The 23,883-nt window shown below is 46.2% G+C and overlaps 1 protein-coding gene across 1 annotated transcript in view; it reads right to left on the bottom strand.

Annotated features, from left to right (window-relative positions):
* ca10a (carbonic anhydrase Xa) overlaps positions 1–23,883 on the bottom strand; it is a 137,447-nt gene that overhangs the window by 7,395 nt on the left and 106,169 nt on the right. Inside the window, exons 4-5 of the mRNA XM_068754580.1 lie at positions 9,589–9,774; positions 3,054–3,149 (exon numbers count right to left, since the gene is read on the bottom strand). Coding sequence (XP_068610681.1) covers positions 3,054–3,149; positions 9,589–9,774 — 282 coding nt within the window. The remainder of the gene's footprint in view (positions 1–3,053; positions 3,150–9,588; positions 9,775–23,883) is intronic.

The raw sequence follows: 23,883 nt of genomic DNA, 5'->3' as shown, positions 1-23,883 counted from the left end.
CATGGAGGGGATGTACTCTTTCATTTGTTCAGCTCGGTGTTTACATTAGTCAAATCAATATATTGCGAGTCTTGAAATATTGGTCAAAATACCCGAGAACGGCTGGCAGTGAGAAGCATAGCTGCGCTGAAGACGTCAGGCACTGAACGAGTTAAATTAATGTCAACCCAGTGAATCCCCACAAACTCTTTTATGGGTTTATGTATGGGAAAAATATAGAAAGATAACCGTAATTATAGAAAAGCACTCAGAGTACAAACCTCCAAGCAGCGCATCTCCCTCGTAATTGGATTGACATCAAAAATGAGTGTATTTTTATTTGATTTACATTCAATGACCATAAATCATACCGTTAGCAATGGAATTCACATGATCGTTAGTTCAGCAGTTATTCAGAACCTTCTTTAGGGAAGTAACCATAAATTAATTGCATGTACAGTAGTCCCTCGATATAATGCGGTTCATTTTCTACAACTTCGCTGCTTCGCTGAGTTTTTTAGTGCAATTTCAGATTTTATTTTTGCACTTGAACGCGCCTTGAAACGGCGCGAGAGGAAGGGGCGCGGTCGGAGGAACTGTGAAATACGCGCGAGTTGCTATTAATAACTTCTCATGTGTTCAACCTCGTAGGTTGATCATTAAAATTAAATTCGTTATTTCTAAAAGCTATCATGTTTATTTGTTAAGCGTTTGTTTTATAGCGCTCTTATTCTCTGTGTAAAAAGAGGCTTTTATTTTGTAGGAGCATAAACGTCACGTCCCTTTTGGGTTTCGTTTCTTCCTGTTTATATATGTAGCCGCTGCCGTTCCGCTGTGCTAAGCTATCCAATAAAGCAGCATGAGAGGCTAAAGACAGCACGAGTAGAATATTTGTTCTTCTGCACTCCAAGCGGCTCTTTCCTCGACCTGCACGCCTTAACATTATTAACAGGAAAACGTTTACTGTACGTACTATATATTTTTATTCCTCAAACAAATGTTTAGTTCTGAAAAGCTTTTGATCTTTGGTTTCATTCTATAATACTGAAACAATCTATTTAGATTAATGCCTGACTGTTAAAAGTGTATAAAGTGTGTGGTGAGGGGTTTAACAGCCTTAAAACATTTATGTACATGTATAATAATTGTAAAAAAATAAAAATTACTACATTGCGGATTTCACTTATTGCGGGTTGTTTTCGGAACGTAACCCCCGCGGAAAATGAGGGACTACTGCATAAAGATAAAAATAGAAACCTTGTCAGTTATTTCTCTTTTTATTTCAACAGTTGTTACATTTCAACAAATCATGTGACCTGAACAATCACAGATAGAGAAACGAACAAAAAACCATTCAGTCACAAAATAAGAGACCAAAGGCCTGGGGTTCTAAAAGGTGCCGACCGAAGGCGTTGGCTCTCTGGCTGTCACCTGCAGGTGAGGGAAGGCTCCTCCCCTTATAGAGGAGTCTGGCTAACGAGGACAGGTGGGTGAAAATGAAGGCAGGTGCTCTCAATGATGGGCTCGTCAGGAGCAATGGAGGCCAAAGGCTACCTCAGTTATGAATGAATAGGGAGCAGAGGAGATGGCTGAGGAAGCAGATCAGATCGGAGATCGGGGAGCTTATCTAACTTAACTTTACGCAACAAGTCCAGCATCCAGTAGATAACAGGAGTTGTGGTTCCCACAACGTCACCAGGTTTGTAGAAGAGTCTGGAGGGCGTGATAATCCGGGGGGGGGGGGGGGGGGGGGGGGTGAGGGTGGAGAGGAGTGCTGTGGAGATGCTCCTGTCCCTGTGGTAGTTGAGTTGGAGGCTGTCCAGGGAAGGTGAGAGGCTGGGGGACAGTCATGGTGCAGGATGCCCTGCAACATGTGCGATGGCTCGTCGCTGGGGAAGGGGAATGATTGTCTATACTTCAGCTCTGTTGGTATTGTCATCGTCTCCTCTTGTGGGGCAGGGTAAATGTGGTGGAATGTAGAACGTCTAAAAGTCTTTGGGTTGGATGGATTGAGATCTCCAGGGTTAGGCTGTAGAACGTCTAAAAGTCTTTGGGTTGGAGGGATTGAGATCTCCAGGGTTAGGCTGTAGAACGTCTAAAAGTCTTTGGGTTGGAGGGATTGAGATCTCCAGGGTTAGGCTGTAGAACGTCTAAAAGTCTTTGGGTTGGAGGGATTAAGATCTCCAGGGTTAGGCTGTAGAACGTCTAAAAGTCTTTGGGTTGGAGGGATTGAGATCTCCAGGGTTGGGGTGTAGAGCAGGCATGGGCGAACTAAGGCTCGCGGGCCATATACGGCCCCTTGGGCTATTTAATCCGGCCTGCCGAACTTGTCCAAATTACTGTATATCATTAAATAAAAATGTATTATAATTAAACCTCATTCATTTGAGCTTTTCCATGTAACTTGTACAATGAGACTTGCATATTCACGCTTTTCTACCTGTAAAAGGCCAAATCTTTGGCCTTGGGTACATTCCACCCCCCTTCTAAAATGGCAAAGAGTTTGCCCACCCCTGGTGTAGAGCGTCTAAAAGTCTTTGGGTTGGAGGGATTGCAATCTCCAGGGAGATCTACATGTACACATGCTGCAGTTAGACTAGTGGCACGGGCTACGTGCTGGTGGCTGATACACACTGCAGCTGTGTCCTTGCTGTCAACCCATCACTTTGAAGGCACATTGTGACATCACTGCTGCTGGCTGAAGGAAAGGAGTTGAATCGGTACCTCAGAATGTTCCGGAGGCATGCATGCTTATGAGCCGGTCTGCACGTGGCCCCGAGACGACCTGCAGACCCGCCCTGGTCTCAGCTCAGCTCTGTGTTGCTATGCAGTTTCCATCTTTGTTACTGCCTCGTAATCCCCAAACAATCATTTAACCAGCTTAGTTCACAACCATTGAACATGCAGACTGCAGGAGATCAATAGCAACTTTCCATTCAATGCAATAATTATTATCACGGTGGATTTTTAAGCTTTGACCAATAAACGATCCTCCTGCCACTTCCTGAGTAATGTTGCATTAAAGCAAAAATCAATACAAATGGACAGTTCATAAATGAATGTATGAGACTTGCCTTCATGAATATCGACACGATGACCAGTCCATTCGGGCTTTTAGCAGCTTCTGTGTAATTCGTGTACAATTCATGGTTGTAGTGGATCAGCTGAACCTGGAACATACGAGAGGATGCACAAAGAGTCACGACAGAAGATTACAGTCACACATCTGTTAGATGAAGAGTTTAAAACCCATCGGAAGAATAGAGCATTAGCAGAACACTGCATGTGCATGAAAGTTTCCCACTTTATTTAAAAATGTTTCCTTCTTTTATTTAAGAATGAACAGAGATGAAATGTGAAGCGTGGACTTGCTAAGACATTCCAGGGAATAAAAGGCTTTGTGGATGTCTTTTATACTCTGGTGAAGCTACAACATCCCGGAGCATGAAGGAAGTATTCGCCACCACGGATGCTTCATCCATGACAGTTGCCCAATATTCCTGTCATATTTGGAGGTAGGCAGAAAACTCTACTCAGGATCAGGATCAGCTTTATTGAACACCAATAACCCTCTACACCAACAAGACATTTGAATCCAGTTTAAATTCCTCCCAACACATAAAGTGTTGGGAATTGAAGTTCAGAAAATGTGCAATGAAGATACAATTACAAACGATAAGGAGAACAGTAAACATTTTAGAGAAAACAGTAGTGCAATGAGATTGAAGACATTCAAGCAGTAGTATAAATTAAGAGGGTAAGAAATATTCATGGGAGTTCCTGCAGTTTTATGCTGCAGGAAACGTCCCGACACACGCAGCCGCTTGACATGGACCCCCAGGAAATCAACATGGCGCCGAAGAAGCTGCTTGCAGTTGGGAAAATTACCAATATCTCAGAACGTTCTCAGCTCACCTCAGTGTCCATAACTCACCCCACCCCACATCAGCTTAGCCCCTCCCTCTGCGGGCAGGAAACGCATCACATTCATTGATGTCCCTTTCAGCTGCCCCAGAAAAACGGACTCTTCGCAGCAAACATTTTGTCACATTTGAGATCAAAATTCAAAAGGCTTCTTGAACCGACTCCCACACTCTGAGCCAAAGGTGCCTGCTCCAATATAAAAGTATGTCTCAGATTCTCCCAATGTCATCCAATGTCTTGCCATCGCTCTCATAGAGATATACCACATAGATATAATATAGAGATAGACCACATGCAGGCAGCATTCGTCTCTTTTGTTTAAAAGACATTCAAAATGCAGGTCGTTTAATTTTCAGTACCATTTAGTTAGCTTAACTGCATAATGGGACAGTTGCAAAGAAGAGTTAGCATGATGTACGTCTTCTATTTCATTACCTCCAGCATGGAGTACATCTGTACTTCAGTATTAATACACACAATGAACTGTTATGAGCATTAAAGCACTTATTGAATAGCACAAAAAGGTTGCTATGCTTTTCAGATTCCCAAAGGCTCTTACTCGTTCTCTCCACACCGTCATACATTTCTCATCCTCACTCATTGGCGACGGGGCTGCCAACTATTGTACTGGGGGGTATAAATAAACAAATGTAAGAGGAGTGTAATTATGAAATGCTCGATTGGGGAGCACAGAGCGACAGAATGTCTATAAATGCAATCAAGGCGAGAGAGGAAGTGGTTAGAGCCTTATGTTGATCTGATTAGATTTTTTAGGAGCAGCGGAGGCAGCCAAGAGAACTCATCCACACTCCCTAAGTGACAAATCGAGCAAAGCTTGCTGCTGGTGGGCAATAAAATCGCCGATGTGGGCCATAATAAAGTGAGAATGTCTGCCAAATGGTGGAGAAAAAATGAGGGACATGCAAAGCCGAAAGCGAAGGAAATAGTCTTAAGTAGAACGAGTTTAGCGCAGAACTTAAGCGATGAGCCCGTGCATGTTGGCTCGGCTTGCGAGAGTGCAGCGGTGCCTCATTTCTCACAGCGTGAAACACAGAGTGACACGAACGCCTCTAGCCGTTTCACAGGTACGACTGGACAAGACCTGGACATAGCCACTCCCTACCTACCGCTCCCTACATTATCTACCGCTCCCTACCGCTCCATACATTATCTACCGCTCCCTACCGCTCCATACATTATCTACCGCTCCCTACCGCTCCATACATTATCTACCGCTCCCTACCGCTCCATACATTATCTACCGCTCCCTACCGCTCCATACATTATCTACCGCTCCCTACCGCTCCATACATTATCTACCGCTCCCTACCGCTCCCTACATTATCTACCGCTCCCTACCGCTCCATACATTATCTACCGCTACCTACCGCTCCATACATTATCTACCGCTCCCTACCGCTCCCTACATTATCTACCGCTCCCTACCGCTCCATACATTATCTACCGCTCCCTACCGCTCCCTACATTATCTACCGCTCCCTACCGCTCCATACATTATCTACCGCTACCTACCGCTCCATACATTATCTACCGCTCCCTACCGCTCCCTACATTATCTACCGCTCGCTCCCTACCGCTCCATACATTATCTACCGCTCCCTACCGCTCCATACATTATCTACCGCTCCCTACCGCTCCATACATTATCTACCGCTCCATACATTATCTACCGCTCCCTACCGCTCCCTACCGCTCCATACATTATCTACCGCTCCATACATTATCTACCGCTCCCTACCGCTCCATACATTATCTACCGCTACCTACCGCTCCATACATTATCTACCGCTCCCTACATTATCTACCGCTACCTACATTATCTACCGCTACCTACCGCTCCCTACATTATCTACCACTACCTACCGCTCCATACATTATCTACCGCTCCATACATTATCTACCGCTACCTACCGCTCCATACATTATCTACCGCTCCCTACATTATCTACCGCTACCTACCGCTCCCTACATTATCTACCACTACCTACCGCTCCATACATTATCTACCGCTCCCTACCGCTCCATACATTATCTACCGCTCCCTACATTATCTACCGCTACCTACCGCTCCCTACATTATCTACCACTACCTACCGCTCCATACATTATCTACCGCTACCTACCGCTCCATACATTATCTACCGCTCCCTACCGCTCCATACATTATCTACCGTTCCCTACCGCTCCATACATTATCTACTCCCTCCAGGTATCTAGCACTCCCTACCGTTCCCCACAGCTCCCAACCGTTCCCTACCGCACCCTCTGATTCCCTACCCTTATCTACCGCTTCCTCCCGTTATCTACCACTCCCTACCACTCCATACATTATCTACCATTCCATACAGCTCCCTACCGTTATCTACTATTCCCTACAGTTCCCTACTGCTCTCTACCGTTCCGTTCCCTACCGCTCCCTACCATTCCACACAGCTCCCTACCGTTATCTACCATTCCCTACAGTTCCCTCCCACTCTCTACAGTTCCTTACTGCTCCCTACCGCTCCCTACCGCTCCCTACCGCTCCCTACCGCTCACTACAGTTCCCTACTGCTCCCGACTGTTCCGTACCATTCCCTACCGCTCCCTACGTTCCCTACGTTCCATACAGCTCCCTACCATTATCTACCATACCCTACAGTTCCCTACCACTCCCTACCACTCCCTACCGTTCCGTACCGTTCCGTACCGTTCCGTACCGTTCCGTACCGTTCCGTACCGTTCCGTACCGCACCCCACTGTTCCCTCCCGTTCCAATATGATTGGATTAGGCAGTACCGTTAGTGCACCCTAAGGTTTTGGTGAAAGCAACATGAATCAGAATCGACATTCTGCTGTTGTTCTGAATAAGGTAAACAAAATTACTTTTAGTCCATAAAACATTTCTGGAGCTTCAAACTTTAACAGTGTTGCAACCTCATAAACTACTGAATAGGATGGGTCTAGTTTTTTAAAGAACAACCAATAGAAAAACATGAAATGACTTCATAGCAAAGCCGACTTGAAAAATCACCATTTACAACCTCCACAAACTTTGAGTTGGGTGCATCAGACATTGGCCGCCTGTGCAACCTGAAGCCTGAAGCCAATGGAACGATCCATTCTTCTCTGTGGGTACTTTACACTGGACGTGCTGAATAAATGTCTCCTGTAGTTTCTGGGACTTGGGGGTCATATCAACCGATGGGACGTTTCTACACAGCAATGAATAACCGACACATGGTGAGCATCTCTAAGGCAGGTATCTTTTAGTGGAAATGGTTTCAGCTTGCCCCCCCCCCCCCTCACCTTTCTTTGCCTACAGTGTGTCATCACATTTCAGGCATCAGCAGTGAATCTCTTCTCAGCTTCTCTACATGGCTCTGAAGAACTTGTATAACGTAGTGCAAACCCACAAGGAATGAGTGAGTGAGAGCAGAGGGTAAATAAAGCATGAACTCCTGGAGGGAGCCTCGAGCTGTGTGGGGAGGCGCCGTATTGGGTTGTGGTTGCAGCGCTCTCCCCCATGAAGGATGCTGTAACACTTAATTATGATGTGAAAATGATCTCCACGACTGTGAGAGTGGAGAATGTGTATCATTAATTCTAATAAATGTGCATGTCGAGACTGCAATTATTTTGTGGCCACACAAATTGGATATTCATAAAGTGGCTGCTGTGAGTGACGCACGATTTCATTGAACAGTCAAAGCGAGGGAAGATAATTGACTTGTATGTTCATGTTCATGTTCATGTTCATGCTCGTGTGTGTGTGTGTGTGTGTGAGGAGAAATAAAGACCATCAGTACACTTTATAATGCCTTAAAATGGTGATGTGTGTTGCTCATAGTTTCCACTCCAACAGATCTGCATCTCCTGTCCGAACAGTTTTAAACTGCGCGCCAAAATGTACAAAGCTATTGATGAAAGGAGGGGCACGCTGTGGCCATTCTTCCTCTCTGTGTGGAGTTTGTATGTTCTCCCCGTGTCTGGGCGGGTTCTCTCTGGGATCTCTGGTCCCCCCCCCCCTCAAAAATCACATTCCATCGTCTGTATGTGTGAGTGCGTGCATGCATGAGTGCTTGCTTGTCTTTCTTGTGGCCCCGCAATGCACAGGAAATACGTCCGGCGTGTTCCCCGTCTCGCTCGTAGTCGGCTTGGAGACGAGACGGCTTCAACCGTCTCGTCTCCAAGAAGATGGCTGGCTGGATGGATGGATGGCTGGATGGATGGATGGCTGGATGGATGGATTAATGGATGGATGGATGGATGGCTGGCTGGATGGCTGGATGGATGGATGGATGGATGGATGGATGGATGGATGGCTGGATGGATGGATGGATGGATGGATGGCTGGATGGATGGATGGCTGGCTGGATGGATGGATGGATGGATGGATGGATGGATGGATGGCTGGATGGATGGATGGCTGGATGGATGGATGGCTGGATGGACGGATGGATGGCTGGATGGATGGCTGGATAGATGGATGGATGGATGGCTGGCTGGATGGCTGGATGGATGGATAACTGGATGGATGGATGGCTGGATGGATGGATGGCTGGATGGATGGCTGGATGGATGGATGGATGGCTGGATGGATGGCTGGCTGGATGGATGGCTGGATGGATGGATGGATGGCTGGATGGATGGCTGGATGGATGGATGGATGGATGGATGGATGGATGGCTGGATGGATGGCTGGATGGATGGATGGATGGCTGGATGGATGGCTGGATGGCTGGATGGACGGATGGATGGCTGGATGGATGGCTGGATGGATGGCTGGATGGATGGATGGATGGCTGGATGGATGGCTGGATGGATGGATGGATGGCTGGATGGATGGATGGATGGCTGGATGGATGGCTGGATGGCTGGATGGACGGATGGATGGCTGGATGGACGGATGGATGGCTGGATGGATGGCTTAAATTACAATATTCTCATGCGTTTTGGATGAATTAGTACATGCTTAATTTGTATTTCCGTCAGGGTTAGGGTTAGCGTTATTACTTTCTCATGTACGGTGATTTGCACGGTACATTTTGGCACATTTTTATGCCGGATGCCATTCCCGAGTCTCTGCATTGATCCGGGCTTGGGACCAGTTCCAGGGAGAAAGTGGCAATGCTAGGTTAGCTCCTGCTAACGTGCTAGCGGTACTACCATGATTTCACTCTAATATCTTTATCGCTGTAATATTTAAGCTCCATCCCGTCTTCCCAGGTATATTTTGTAATACAACTAATGCAATGTCTCTGGGTAAATGTCGAGGTACTTACCAACCAGATTAGATGTTTTACTGGGTTATTGAGCTGCAATGAAATAGAACGATGTCTCAGATGTACATGCATTTTTGTGTTTGCTGGGCACCCTTTGTGGAGCTGCGTGTGCACCCGAGTCCCTCATCAGCTTCTGGTCTCTGTGGCCCCTCCTTGGTTTTCCAGTTCATCGATAGCTCGAGTGTTTTTGTGTCCAGCTTCTCTATCGTTTCTGGACTAGTTTGCTTTGAACTATTTTACACATCTGGGTGCATCTTTAGAGTCCATGTTCCTCTACACACACAAACGTATCGTCAGTGTTCTTTATCAATGCAGAACAGATACAGTTGGGTCCACTTACATTCAGATGAGATGTGCAGTTTTGTATTTACTGTGTTTATTTGTATGCGAGTGTGCACACCTCTCCACAGAAGGCCTGCCCATTCAGCAGGTGTTCGGAACCTTGCCCATCTTCACTGCCAAAGTGTAGCCGGATCTCCTCGAGACGATGGCTGTAGGTCATGGGCCCTCCGGAGATGTTAACCAGATGCTCCTTGTCCAAACGCAGAGAGACGTGTCGGCCAGTGTTGTACATTGTCCCTCCAACCTGGAGAAGGGATTAGCAGAATTTACAACTCAAAAGAAGATACATACTGCCATAGAATAACCTTGAAGAAGAAAATGTATTCATTATTGCCTCTGAAGTCATGTTGGCCTTCTGCGCCGGTACTGATTTAAAAATCATTGATTAAGATTATATTTAGAGTAATAAACTGGAGAGAATCTTCTATAAGAGACGTGGTCCGAATGAACACGTTTGATTTGACATTTTCTAATGCATCTGGATCAGTTCCTGCATTTGAGAGCAAACCAACAAATGCAGCATATTATTATAAATATGAATAAATATATTCCATATGCACACTCCTATAAACAGATTTTGCTTTTTCATCCGCAGCTAAATCCCTTTCTCATTTTAGTTCCCATAATATTTCACATCGGTGGACGACTTTTTAAAGAAACTCACATTTGCTTCCATCACTAATTATTTTTTTCCTGTCGACTCAGCAGAGAAACCAAAAGCTCCACCTCTCCTCTCCAGAAAGGGTTCCCAAGCCAACTGATAGATACTGTACAATCCCTCCAACGCATCCGGGCCCTTCCCAGGGGTCTCCTCCAAATGGGACGCGCCTGGATGCATCATTAATTGAATTACTTTGCTATTTCCCTCCCTGGTGACTGAGCTCCTCCTCCGGTCTCTGAGGGAGCCCCCAGCCACCCTGAGGAGGACACTCATTACGACCGCTCGTATCCGGATCTTGTCCTTTCAGACCATCTGTAGGCGGAGAGCGAAGGTCAATTTCTCCATATTACAAACAGAGTTAATAATATTTTGAAATAATTTGATAGTAGGAGGGTTTTTCTGGAGCCAGCATTTCGTTATTGCTTTCTTACTTGCGGCCATAAAAATCTTCAGAAGATACTCGTCTGTCTTTCTGAGCCCGTCTGGTAATTTCCCGAGGTATAGAAAAATAAAGGAGGATTTAAATAATATTCCAAAAGTTTCAAAGATTAAATGTTCCACACTTCTCCAGAAGGGCTGGAGGAGTGGGCAGGACCAAAATACATGTACACAATCGGCAGTGTCTGCTCCACACTCCCTCCAACAGGAATACTGCAACCCGCTCGATTTTGTTTTCTGGTGAGGGGTAATAAAAAAACGAATAATATTCTTCCAACAAAAATCTCTCCAAAAAAAGGAATTTGTGGATGAAGTTTGAGTTTGCCATATTTGAAGCCACATTTCATCAGATGTAATAATGTTGGCTTCTTTTTCCCATCGCTGTTTTATATATGTCGTTGTATTATTATTCATGAGATTAAATCCTTTATACAACTGACCAACAATGCCTCTAGTACCCTTTGAACTATAAGCATCGATGAATAATTGTGTTACCTTTGATGGTTCTATATTGACAGAAGCTCGTATTTCATTATGGAAAAAGTGGCGGATCTGTAAATATCTGTAAAAATCCTCTTTCTCCACCTCATAAGTCCGGCATAGATCATTAAAACTCATTAGCCTTCCTTCCTTTACGATCGAACAGAACGCAGTGATGCCTTGCTCGGTCCATTGTTTGAACCTGTGGTCCATTACTGCTGGGAGGAAGCGTGGATGAAACGCCGGCCAGCTCAGAAGTCCGATCTCTCTGTGGAGCTGAAATCTTTTCACCACCCCTGACCATATTTTCAAAGAGAAATTAACACATCGATTCCCAAACTGTTGTACTTCAATGGATTTGCTTGGGCAGCCCAGTACAGACTGAACTGGTAGGTTTGTTAAAGACAGTTCCATGTCCTTCCATCTGGCCTCGTAGGCTGGGTTGCACCAACACACCAGGGGCCTCAGTTGAGCTGACAGATAGTAACCCTTTAGACAAGGTAGACTCATGCCCCCCCCCCCCCCTCTCCACCGGCTGCTGCAGTGTCGAATATCTCACTCTTGGCTTTTTGTCATTCCAAACAAATCTTGAAATGTGTCTGTCCCACTCCCTAAATTGCTTAACTGGGATCTCAATTGGAAGAGCTGTGAATAAATATAACAGTCTAGGGAGAACATTCATTTTAACAGTCCGAATTCTGGAGCCCAGGTCAAGGGGGAGCAAGCCCCACCTGCCCAGATCATCATAAACTTCCATGTTAATATGTTTATAATTAACATCAAACATCTGTGAGAGATCCTTTGTTAGGAACACCCCTAGGTATTTAATTTGCTGTTGTGACCAATTTAATTTATATCTGCCTCTTAGTTGTCTTGAAGGGACAAAATAAAAAGGTAACAGTTGTGTTTCTGGACATTAAGTCTATAACCAGAATATTTCCCGTACATCTCCAGAGTGTTCATTAATAATGGAATGCTGGATTCAGGGTTTTGAAGTGTTACCATAACGTCATCCGCGTACAGAAACATTTTGTTTCTGACATTCCCTGTGGTTATGCCCTGCAGAGGGTCCTCTCTTATTTTCTGTGCCAGTGGCTCAATAAAAAAATTAAAGAGCAGCCCTGTCTACATCCCCGCTGTAGTTTTATACGGTTTGAGAGACAGCCATTAATCTTTTATTTATTTATACAAGCTATAGGAACACTCTACTCTTCACCAACAGCAAGAGTAAAGATTAATTGTCCTTTCAGACCAGAGCGTCGGACCGCAGACTGACCGGAGCTTCTCCTTTCACTCTGCTCCTTCTTTACGGATACAACGACCGATCCGCCCGTGTGAGCGCGTGGCTGTGATTGGTTGTCTCTTTGTGGCCAGGTGATGCGCTGGCGTTGCATTCGGGGTGTACCCCATAGCAAGCTGGGATTGGCTCCAGCAACTCCCGCGACCCGAAAAGCAGAAGAAGATGGATGGAAGGATGGATGAATAAATATTTCCCTCTGACTGATCGTGTTGGCAGCATTCATGTGGATTTGTTGCAGCCTATGTCACCAACAGCAGGACCGTCCTGAGGCCTTCATTTATATTGGCAGCGATCTGAGCAGCAAACTGTGATGAAGAAGGACAGCAAGGCGCCGTCTCCGGTGCTTCAGGGGCAGAGAAGAAGAAAGGACCCAAACCCACGGAGAGAACCCTTTACTGCGTGCTTCAAAGCGCAGCTTCGATATTCACACAACAACTTTGGGCGGGCTCTTTTATCTTCCTCTCTCTTCTCCCATTTCAACTCCCTTGTCTTTCTCCCTCCCTCATTCCTTTCAGCACTTCCTTTCAAAATGACCCCCCTCCCTCCCTGAGAAGGAAGTCTGCCCACACCCTGTAAATATTTTATGTAAGCTCAGAAAAATCAATGATTTGAGAGAAAACGAGGGAGTGGAGTAAACTACAAAGAGAGGCTAATTCTTAGGAGCAGGGGAGGGCTGGTGCGTTGGATGAAGCATCCGACAAGAACAAGGCAGCAACAGAGGAGGCTAAACGTGCTGGACGTAGTCCTGGGATGGGGGGATGTCCACTAGCCTATACTAATACTCATACTAATACTACACTACTAATACTAATACTAAGCTGAAAGAGGCAGCAATGCAAAGACATGCACGAAGAAGACAACAGAGGGACACGAGTGAAGAGGACTCAACATGTTGGATGCAGGTTGTGTCCACAGATACTTCGCAGTAAACCTGATGCGCGTTTCTTTGTGGAGTTGTTTCACGCAGAAATAAATAGAAAACTGTTGCTGGATTGTTGAGTTTACACCGCTACACGGTTGTATTATGGGCTACAGTGAATGCTTGTTGCACAGGAAGACATTTTAAGGCAATATCTGGTGTTCAGGCTGGTCGCACATGTCAGGCTAAACGGCTGGAGGCAGGCTGGCAGGCGGGGGCAGTGAAGTGCTGCTGCAATGACAAAGCCAAGGAAGCTTCTCTACAGCGAGGGGAGCACACCCAGCAAAAAGCTGCTGATTCTTTCATCTCGTGGGATCGATCATCCTCCGAGTGGAGCATCAGGGAAACCGCATCCTACAGAAAACATAGGGATGGATGCCATCTGGCTTTCAAAGATTTAACAAATGTGGGAAGGAAACCATGCTGGAAGAGACATTTAACAACATGTCAACAAGCTAGAGGGTCAGCACAGTGGCACAGCGGGTAGCGCTGTTGCCTCACAGCATCAAGGCACCGGGTTCGGTTCCTTTCTGCGTGGAGTTGGTATGTTCTCCCCGTGTCTGCGTGGTTCTCTCCGGGTTCTCCGACTACCTCCCAAGCAAAAACATGCAGCGTAGGTGAATTGGTGAGGCTAAATTGTGCGTAGGTGCGTAGGTGTGTTTGTCTCTGCGATGAACTGGCGGCTTGTCCAGGGTGTCCCCTGCCTCTCGCCTGGAGACTGCTGGGATAGGCTCCAGACAATCCCACACCTGGATAAGACAGTGGTCAAGAAGATGAATGGATGAATGGAGGAAATAGAAGTGGAGGAATAAATGAACGTAAGCGCCGCACTTCATTTGCCCTGCTTGTGGAAAGGTAACACACATTCCGGTCTGCTTCCTTATTGTTGCTGAAATCCGTTTAATAAACAGGCTGCAGGTTTCCATGTTTCTTAATGCTTAGCTGAAAATCACTGAAATGTGTGCTCCATTTCTGATAATATAGTTACAGTAATTACAAATGTGTGTAACAGGCAGCTGTGAGAAAAATGACAACGTCATGAGCAAACAGCATTTATCAGGATTACAGGATCTCCCCTTCCGAATGTCGAGTCCCTCTCATCACCCGGAATATGAGGCTTCCCATCGCGTCATGGAGCGCTCATGAATGGAGGAGAACATTTGCATCCTGACCCTGACCCTGACCCTGACCCTTCCCTTTGTTGGGTGTCTCCATCACTTCAGATCTGCTCTTCAGCCCAAAAACAAGAAAATCATATCGGCAGCCGAAGAACAGAAACATTTCAATGTTTTCGGAAAACAGGAACATGATCACAATCATAGCCCAACGAATGGCTAATTATGCTATGAGGCTACGATATATACGAACCAGATATCAATGAGCCAAACCGCTACGCTGGATGTTCCTTCTACACATTATTCATTTACTTGCAGTCATTTTGAAATGGGATTTTTGAGACAAAAAAGATTCGATCCACACAACACAGACAGAAAATGGGAATGAAACGGTCCGAGCTGGCGGGACTGACTCATTATGTTGAGCATAGAAGCACAGAATTAAGGAGGATAGAAGTGACAGAAAGGACAGGAACGCTGCAAATCCTTCCAGAAGCGTTTCCCCACCACATCAATGCATGTGTGGAAAGTCAGGGCCAACAAACAAACAGAAGAATCCACTCCATGAATCGGTACCTCTTTAAATGACACCCAGGACAGCTGGATTCAGGCCTGCTCATCCAGGCAGGGCTCAACACTTCTTCCTTTTGGGTTCTCGGTCATTCAGGTGGAAGAGAGAAACTAAATCAAAGGCTGAAGACGCCTCCTGGCGGAGCGGTGACCTTCAACCGACCTTCAGCAAGTCGAGTTGATTCTCTTTTTGCTCGCCGTGATTTACTTCTTCTGTTCAGTGCGACTTTGAGCCTCATCATCCCCCGCCCCGCTTCTAACCTTTAACACACCTCACGCTGTTCAAGCAGCCCAAATATGCTCTTAATCTGTCCGGGACGCTTCCAGGAGTCATGGAGCTGGAAGAGCGGATTGCATTCCACGCTGGCCGTCCTTTAACGGATACTGATGATCACAGTGCGCTAACACATTAGCGGTAATAGCTTGGCGACCGTAGACAAGATCTAAACGAGGATGTTGGCTCTCTGACTTGGACCTGCTGGTCGTGGGCAGGTGCACTAATAGAAACATCAGCAGCATGCTGATAATGAGAAAACACAGGAAGCATCATCATTACACGGGAACACAGTTCGATAGAGCAAATTAGCCCTTTACAAGCAGCTACTCCAGTTATAGAGACATTTACAACGTGAAAGCACAAAGTTACAACGAGGCCATCTTCTCTAGGTGCCACTGAACAGGCTGAGAGAGTTCAGGCGAGGAAACGGTAATAATTCATGCGAATGCATCGATCGTAGCAGTGGAATGCACCTCTGCATTAGCATCATGTCGCTCCTAAAGGCCTGTCAGAGACAAAGCGGTGCATCTGGAGGGCCGCAGTGAAAGACGGTGTTGATGGGTGGAAGCAGGCCTGTGTGGCTTGCAGCTCGGGCGTGGCACCTTTCAGCTCGGCGGCTCCGGTCTGCTACACAATGAGGACTTGAGCAGTCTGTCCATCAGACAAGATTCATCATGGTGAGAGGGAATCACTTCCCGATGTTAGATTTCTCCTTTTTCCCCGGTTCTTTTATTATATCTCATGTTGGAGGTGTTTATTCAATAATGAGTCAGGATTATAAAACAAATCAAGTTTACTGAATGTTTTCAGCAAGTACAAAGCTGGTAAGGAAACACAGCGCTGGGCTCTCCTACAGACGGGGGGGGGGGGGGGGGGGGGGGGCTCTGTAGAAGAGTCCCGAATGTTCTACGGCAGTGATCTTTATAGTGGGCGTGAAAACACCCTCCTCCCAGGGGGTGCTTACACCCTCCTCCTGGGATGGGCCGTTAGGGCCCTGACTTATTCCCATCGTGTATCAGTTACAATATGTGATGCTCTATATGTGATTAATCTATGTGTGTGATTATTACAAAGTATGTAGAGATAAAGAAACTAAGAGTGTTTGTGCAACCTGTGTATTGTGAGCGTGCTGCAGAACTCAAATATCTAACACCATCCATCCACTTCCCTCATGTTTGGGTACGTTTCCTCAGCAAGCAGGTTCCAGAACAGCCCATGAAGTCAATGTCAGGCGGGGGGGTGGGGTGGGGGGGACAAAGTCTCCTCCTCCTCTCCAGACGCGTTCAGATGAAGCAGAGCTGCAATTTGTGATTTGAGTGAATCCACTTCAACATCTTCCTGAAATGGATTGCAGAGAGTGGCTGGAGGAAAGCGACGCCCTTAAAGCGTCTCTCGTCCTGCTGTGTGCAGCGCTCACGGGCGCGGTGTGCACGTGTCATCTATTGCAGCATGAGGCTGGAGACCCTTTCTTTAGTAGAAAGAATTTAGAAGCCGCTAACAAGGTAGTCGGTTCGCTAACAAGGTAGTCGGTTTGCTAACAAGGTAGTCGGTTTGCTAACAAGGTAGCCGGTTCGCTGGCGCAGTAGAGTGCACAGTTTACCCAGCGGTAACGGTGACCCCGTAGATTTGAGATCTGGCTGTGTTGTCGGTCAATCAAGCAGCAAATGCCAGAATGAGAATGGAGGAAAGCTAATAGCTATTTGTGTTTGATGCCAGGCGAGCTGCCCTCATGGCCGATGCTATCCAGTGCATCAGGATCGCCGTATTGGGCACCGGCGGCGTAGACTGATGCAGGATGTGATGTGTCGAGCCGACAATGAGAAGCAACACTCGACTATCTCGCTGCAGCGTTAACAGCAGCAGGGACTGAGCTGATCTGAAGACTCGACCGGCCATGGCTGGGGAGCCCAGAGTTTAAAAGAGTTTTAGTTTCAGCTCAGAGAACTTGTTGGATTCAGAAGACCAGCTCTAGGACTTCATGAATCTCTCACACAGAATCCGTGCACCAGTGTTGTTGGCTCGGTGGATGCTCTATATCAGGGGTCGGGAACCTATGGCTCGCAAGCCATATATGGCTCTTTTGATGATCGCACATGGCTCGTGCTCAGATAAAAAAAAAAAAAAAAAAAAAAAAAATTATTATTTTTTTTTTTTACTCGCTTTGCCCGTGCTGACCGCAGCTGGTTTGCGCGTCCAGGTCGTGTGTCGTGTTTTTTGTTGTAAGTAACTTGTTCACTTGTGGCTGGATCTTATGTTCCGTTTTCTTTGCGGCACCAGCCGGTCGCCGTCTGTTAGTAGAGCTTGTGTTGCATTTTATTGTGAAAATCACAGAGCGGAAGCACGCTGTCACGGTTACGCCCTGAGCCTGGGCTGCCGCTTTAAAAGTAGGCCGTCATCCCGCCATTAGGGGTGGGCGTGGCCAGCTGTGTGCACGGTGGCAGAGTGGACTTTGTTTGGCTCTACCTTAATTCCAGATTACTACTATTTTAATGTATTCTTACCTGGGACCTTCTTTTGGAATAAACGTGTGAAAAAGACGGGGCCCTGCGTTTGCTTCAAGAGGGCATCACTTGCTTTTTGGTTTTCTCTCGGCTGTGTATTATTACGTTGGGCTCCAGCCCCCCCTCGTCCTGTGTGCAGCTCCAGGTGTAAATGATAAATTCAACCATCGCACCGTCTCTGTTCTCTGCTTTCTGGGGTCCGCTCACGTTAGTCCGTAACGTTCAGAGGCTTATTATACTAGTTTATTACCTGCTTACCGCTTATACTGACATTTAGTTGAATTCACGTTTAAAATATATTATATGGCTCTCACTGAAATAAATGTCCAAATATTTTGCTTTCGTGGCTCTCTTAGTCAAAAAGGTTCCCGACCGCTGCTCTATATGAACCGTCATGCTTAAGACATGGATTAAAACGTGGTGCTGTAGGATCAATCAAAGATGGAGGAGAATCTAATCTCAAGACCTTTTACTTCTGGATCACATTTTTACATTTAAGCTTAACCTTAACTACATCTCAGTGATGTGTGAATGAGCGCATGTCTATCAGGAGAACAAATCAATGGTGTAAATCAAACGGCAGCTAACACTCAGCAAATCCTGCTCGAGTGATGCATCCATTATATCACCGAGGCAGCAGGCTGGGCGAGAGTCACATTTGGTTCTAAGAGAAGACCCGAACACAGAGCTTCATTGAATCCCACTGCTGCAGCACCAAATGCAGACGAGCCACTTCTCCTCTGTGATTCTCTGAAGAGTTGGCTGCTGAGAGAAAGAAAACGACTCCTGTGCAGGATTCTGTAACGTGACAGCTTAACAGCTGCTTTAAAACGACCATCTAATCACATTACAAGGAAGTGGTTCAGGGAACATTTGTAGTTCTACAAAGTGACTACGTTCCCTTTTAGTATTCTGAATATGTCTGTGCTCGTAGATTCTTTGGATTGTTGGGCTGGGAGCGTCTGTTTGTCTTTGTGTTGACGGTGATCCACAAACGGCTGCGCCAGAATGCTGCATTTCAACGAGGCTGTTGGAGTGTCTCCCGGACATGGACAGGAAGACAGTGGCATTTCAGGAAACATCTCGTCAGGCCAAGACAAGCAAAATAAAAGCCAGTGGGGCGGGAGTTAAGGGAGGATTTAGCGTAGCGTGAAGCTCAGTTCTTAATTGATGCAGTTTTACAAACGGAGACGTATCAAACATGGAGGATCGAGAAGCCAAACAATTTGAGTCCATTTGGGGAAACGCACTCAAGCCGAGTGCGTCGCTGTCTTCATCATTCCTGGATCAGCTGACTGGAACCATGACAGCTGAAAAGGCAGATTAGAAGGAAACCGCCGGACGCAACATCGTAGGGGATTTTCTTGTTGCTATATTTGAGCTGGAAGCTCCGCCTCTCGCCAGGCTGCTACCGCTGCCCTGAAAAGGTGCCCTGCCAAATACCTGGCGCATGAATTAAAGCTCAGAGTGATGACATCACTGGCCTCGGGGTGAACACAGCATCATGGCTGTGATCGATGTGCTTGATTGCGAGCCAGAAGCAACCCAATTGGAACGATGGGACCCGAGTCAGAACCGAAAGACAGCAGGTAGCATCTTGTTAGCTACTAGCGGCCGATTTATCACACGTCTCTGAACTTCACAGAATGAGCATCATGCTAACAGCCAGGGAACAGTAAAACTGTCCAATAAATGAAATGAGACGTCGGCCATGTTCTCAGGAGTTGGTTTCGCCGCAAAGCTACTGTCATTATTGTGTGTGTGTGTGTGTGTGTGTGTGTGTGTGGGGGGGGGGGGGGTTAAGGAGCAGCGGCATCAATGCATCAGCTTGTTTCTTACACTCTGTGAAGATCTGGATTTGTACCACAGGGTGGGGCTTATTAAGCAGAGGGGGGGCTTTAACCTGCGCTGAAGCAGCACAGCTTCAGCGACCGAGGGGATGGGATCAATGCCCTTCAGCAAATCAGAAGCAAACGCGCTTGAATAAGGACGGATATTAAACCTAGATTGTGACGCTGCAATGTCAGATGATAATTTGTCAACAAGAATTATATAAAGTTAAGAAATACTATTTTCATTGTGCTCAACCACATTTCAGCAAAAACACTAGCCAGGGCGAGGAGGAGGAGCCAACGACCCGGTCCTGGTCGTGTTGCTGCATCCGGGTCGGCTGGCGACACAGGATGACTTTACCGTGACATGAACATGGCTGAGGAGGACCTCAGCATCTTCATCTCCGCCACTCCTAGCTCCGCCTCCTGTCTTTTCCTCAGGTTCCTTTTTAAAACAGCTTCCAGTTGTCTGGACTTTCCAGACGAGGGATTTTGTGCTCCAGCCAAACCGAGCCATCAGATGAGATGCACAAGAAAAGGAAATAGAAAAGGGACAACACCGAAATAAATTCTTGGATTCTCAATGTGATATTTTGTAATTAACCCTTTGTCTCTGCAGGATATAACAGAGACCTGGATTTAGCGAGCAGTGTGGGCGTACCGAATCAGAATGCGGTTCAGTCCTCTCAGAAATAGGTCAGGAAAGGATTCCTCACACTGAAGCTGTTGCTATAACAACATGCCAGTCATGCTGCTGACCATTGATCCATGGGAAACACTGAGATGGTCAGGGTCAATATCTTTAACGATTGCTCTAATGCTGGATCAATGCCCAGTGGCATTCCTCGTTTCCTTCAGCGCATTGTTCATGTCATCCCTGACGCACGCCTGCAATGTGCGTTTTAAGGAGTGGACTCGTTGGTGTGATGTCAGCGCTGACGTCACGGTCAGCGCAGTGAGGAACTGACTCGCCTCAACACGGACTTTATCGGGCGTTCTCTGCCTCGTAGCCCCGCCCTGAACCCACCCACTCCCTTCCACCGGACTGGCAGACTGACGGAAGGCTTCTTCTCTCTCTTGCCTTCTTGCTTGTGATAAGCTGGCGGCTTGTCCAGGGTGCACCCTGCTCTCGCGTGTAGACTGTTGGGACAGGCTCCAGCACGACCTGCGACCCAGTTACTGATACACGAGTGAATGAATGAATGAATGACATAAGCTAAATAATAGATGAGGGATGACATGCAGCGAAGGCCTCGGGCTCAGATTAACCCCATCAGCGCCGAGCCGCTGCAGCAAGGACCTTTGAAGGATTACTCTGAGTAGTATAGTTTGTGTACTCATAAAGACACAGGTACAAGTTTCATTTCCATTCTCGAGACTACTTTAATTCTACTTTAATTCAACTTAAGACAGCGCTAACCACTACGCCACCAATGTGTTATGAGGTAGGCTGATAACGATCTTCCCCACTGCTGCCACTGCCATATAGTGGTGGACAAGTACTCAGGCATTTCACCAAGTACTACTATTCACAGTAGTATTACCACGACTATCAGTAATGTGTCCTTTACAAGTCAAAAGTCTTGATGGTTCACATCCCTCAATGTGAAAGCAGCACTTTACTGCTTTTAGACAAGTTCATTTTAGCTTCCTGTGCAGAGAGAGAAAACAAAGACGGCTAAGAAAGGAAATATTGCAAAAGTAAAAAAGTGCAATGAAAATGGTATTAAAAAATAAAGACATATGTGAAGTATTTTGTTCCTAAATGTCAAGTGTCAAATGGAGAGGAGAAACATCAAGGCAGACAAAATGACAAGGTCTGTGTGAAGTGATCCGGGGGGTGTTCGAATGAGACGGCGAACCACGATCACTATTATTATATTAGTATTATTATAACATGAAAACATATGTAGCATCATATTTTTATTTTTTTTAAACTATCATATTTTTTCTTATGTAATTTTAGCTGCTAGATAAATGTAGCTGACTAATTACAATACCGCCCTCTGTAGATCATTGGCATAGAAATAATATTAAATGTGTATAAGTACTAGAACGTTGTACAGCAGCGGTACAACAACGTCATCTAGGCGCCCCCATGCTGGTGATAACGCTACATGAAGTGTAGTACTAGACGGTGGAGACAATATAACAACACATAAACTAGAAAACGACAATCAGAGATTGCAGACTCCGCCTCCAATAGACTATTGGATCTTGTGAGACAGTAAACAGGGCTTCCGGATCAGAGGGGCCAAACCTGCTCTAGCTTGCTGCTCCGGAACGTACTACAAGACTCCTTCTGGACTCTTTTTCCCATCATGCCATTCGTTTCCCTCCCTCTTAAAGTGGCAGTTTACAGCACAGGCACAATTCCAGATGTAAAAATTATTCTAGAATCTGGATCCAGATCCGGATCAACGCCATTCTCGGGGAGGACCGAGCCACGGACAGAACCTTGCTTGTGTAAAGATTTCAAGTCGATTGGGTTACTAGTTTTTGAGTTATGCGCTCGGACAGACAAACAAACAGACAGACAGACAAACAGACAAACAAACGCACCCAATTGCAATACCCTCGCCTCCTCTTCGGCGAGGGTAAATATATACTCATCATCCACAGTTAACACATTTCCTTGCTGTATACTTTTGTGCACTTTGTTATGATGTTGCTCACATTTGTCCGAGGGTCTGCTCAGGGAGTTTGTGTGTTTGGACAGCAACGGCGCTCACACTGAGGCCCTCCTTTTGTTATTCGCTGGACCCTCTATTGTCGTGTCTCTGATAAAACCTCCCCAAGGCAGCGGCGTTAATGTGATCTGTTCAAGGACATTACAGCGTCCCGAACATCTTCCTGTATGTGTGTAGGCAGTAGCGCTGCTCCCTGTCGCTGCAACTAAAGAGACTATTACCAAAGCACAAAGACACTGTGATGAGAACAATCCGTGTGCTGGGACACTGTAAGTCTCCCGTAACACGCGGCAGCCAATCAGATTCACGGACAGACAGGCGCATTATCAGAGCTTGTGTCTCATGTCTTTGCATTAGTCTGCATGATCGACAGATGTATCTGAAGGGAGCACGAACTCCCATGATGCACGAATGATGCACGTGCATCTCCCTTGTTTCCTGAGCCATGCAAATTACCCGACTTTATTTTTCTTTCCCTTTTTTCTCAAAAAAGCAAATTTCCCGACTGTCATCAGCTTGACCTTGGAATGAAAAGAAATGGCAAGGCACCGAGGATATTGGTTTTGACAGTCAAAGCAGATCCATGTCAAGATGGCCCGTCTCCTGCCACGCAGGCCGCTCGCTAAAAAACGTCCTGCTTTGTAAGAGAATCTCAGTAAAAGAAGTTCTGGCTGATCCACATCCAGATCCAGACGATGCCACAGCACACGCCTAATGTCTGACTGAGTGGTGCTCTGTTTATGAAATGTAATGACAGCTCAGGGCTTAGAGCAGCGGTATCAAACTCATTTTCTCCAAGGGCCACATTAGCATTATGTTTGCCCTCCAAAGGCCAAATGTAAACGTAACACAGTAAAAATGTAACTAAATGTAATGTAATTTAATGCAAAATAAATGTAACTACTCCATTTGTCCAGTGCTGATCCTGAGCGCTATATGTAGCTGGATGTGTAGCTTTGCTAGGACTATATCGGACTCCGTAGTTTTCTCTGGCCCCCTCCCCAATCTGACGGGTGACGATATGTTTAGCCGCATGTCGTCATTCAACCGCTGGCTGTCTAGGTGGTGTCCGGAAAACAACGTGGGCTTCGTAAATAACTGGCAGACATTCTGGGGAAAACCTGGTCTTATTAGGAGAGACGGTGTCCATCCTACGTTTGGTGGCGCAGCTCTCATTTCTAGCAATCTGACCGAGTTTGTTAGACAACCAAAACCCTGACAATCCAGAGTCGGGACCAGGAGTCAGAGATGTAGTCCTACACCCATCTCTGAGCGTCCTCTGGATCAGTCACCCACCCAGAACCCCATCCAGAACCCCACACAGAACCCCATAGAGATGGTGTCTATAGAGATGGTGTCTGTTCCCCGACCCCCTAAGGTTGTTAAATTGTACAGGAGACGTGTTACTCCTGGAAACCTTATAAAAATAAAAACTGCTGCCACAGAAATTAATAATAGTAAAACCATTAAATGTGGACTTTTGAATATTCGCTCTTTGGTGTCGAAGGCATTTTTAATAAATGATCTGATCTCAGATCAGCATGTAGATATTTTCTGTTTGACAGAAACC

The sequence above is a fragment of the Brachionichthys hirsutus genome, chromosome 21 (assembly GCF_040956055.1).
Source record: "Brachionichthys hirsutus isolate HB-005 chromosome 21, CSIRO-AGI_Bhir_v1, whole genome shotgun sequence".
NCBI classification, from domain to species: domain Eukaryota; kingdom Metazoa; phylum Chordata; class Actinopteri; order Lophiiformes; family Brachionichthyidae; genus Brachionichthys; species Brachionichthys hirsutus.
Note: the sequence above shows the minus strand (reverse complement) of the source record. Positions and strands in the feature narration are given on the sequence as shown.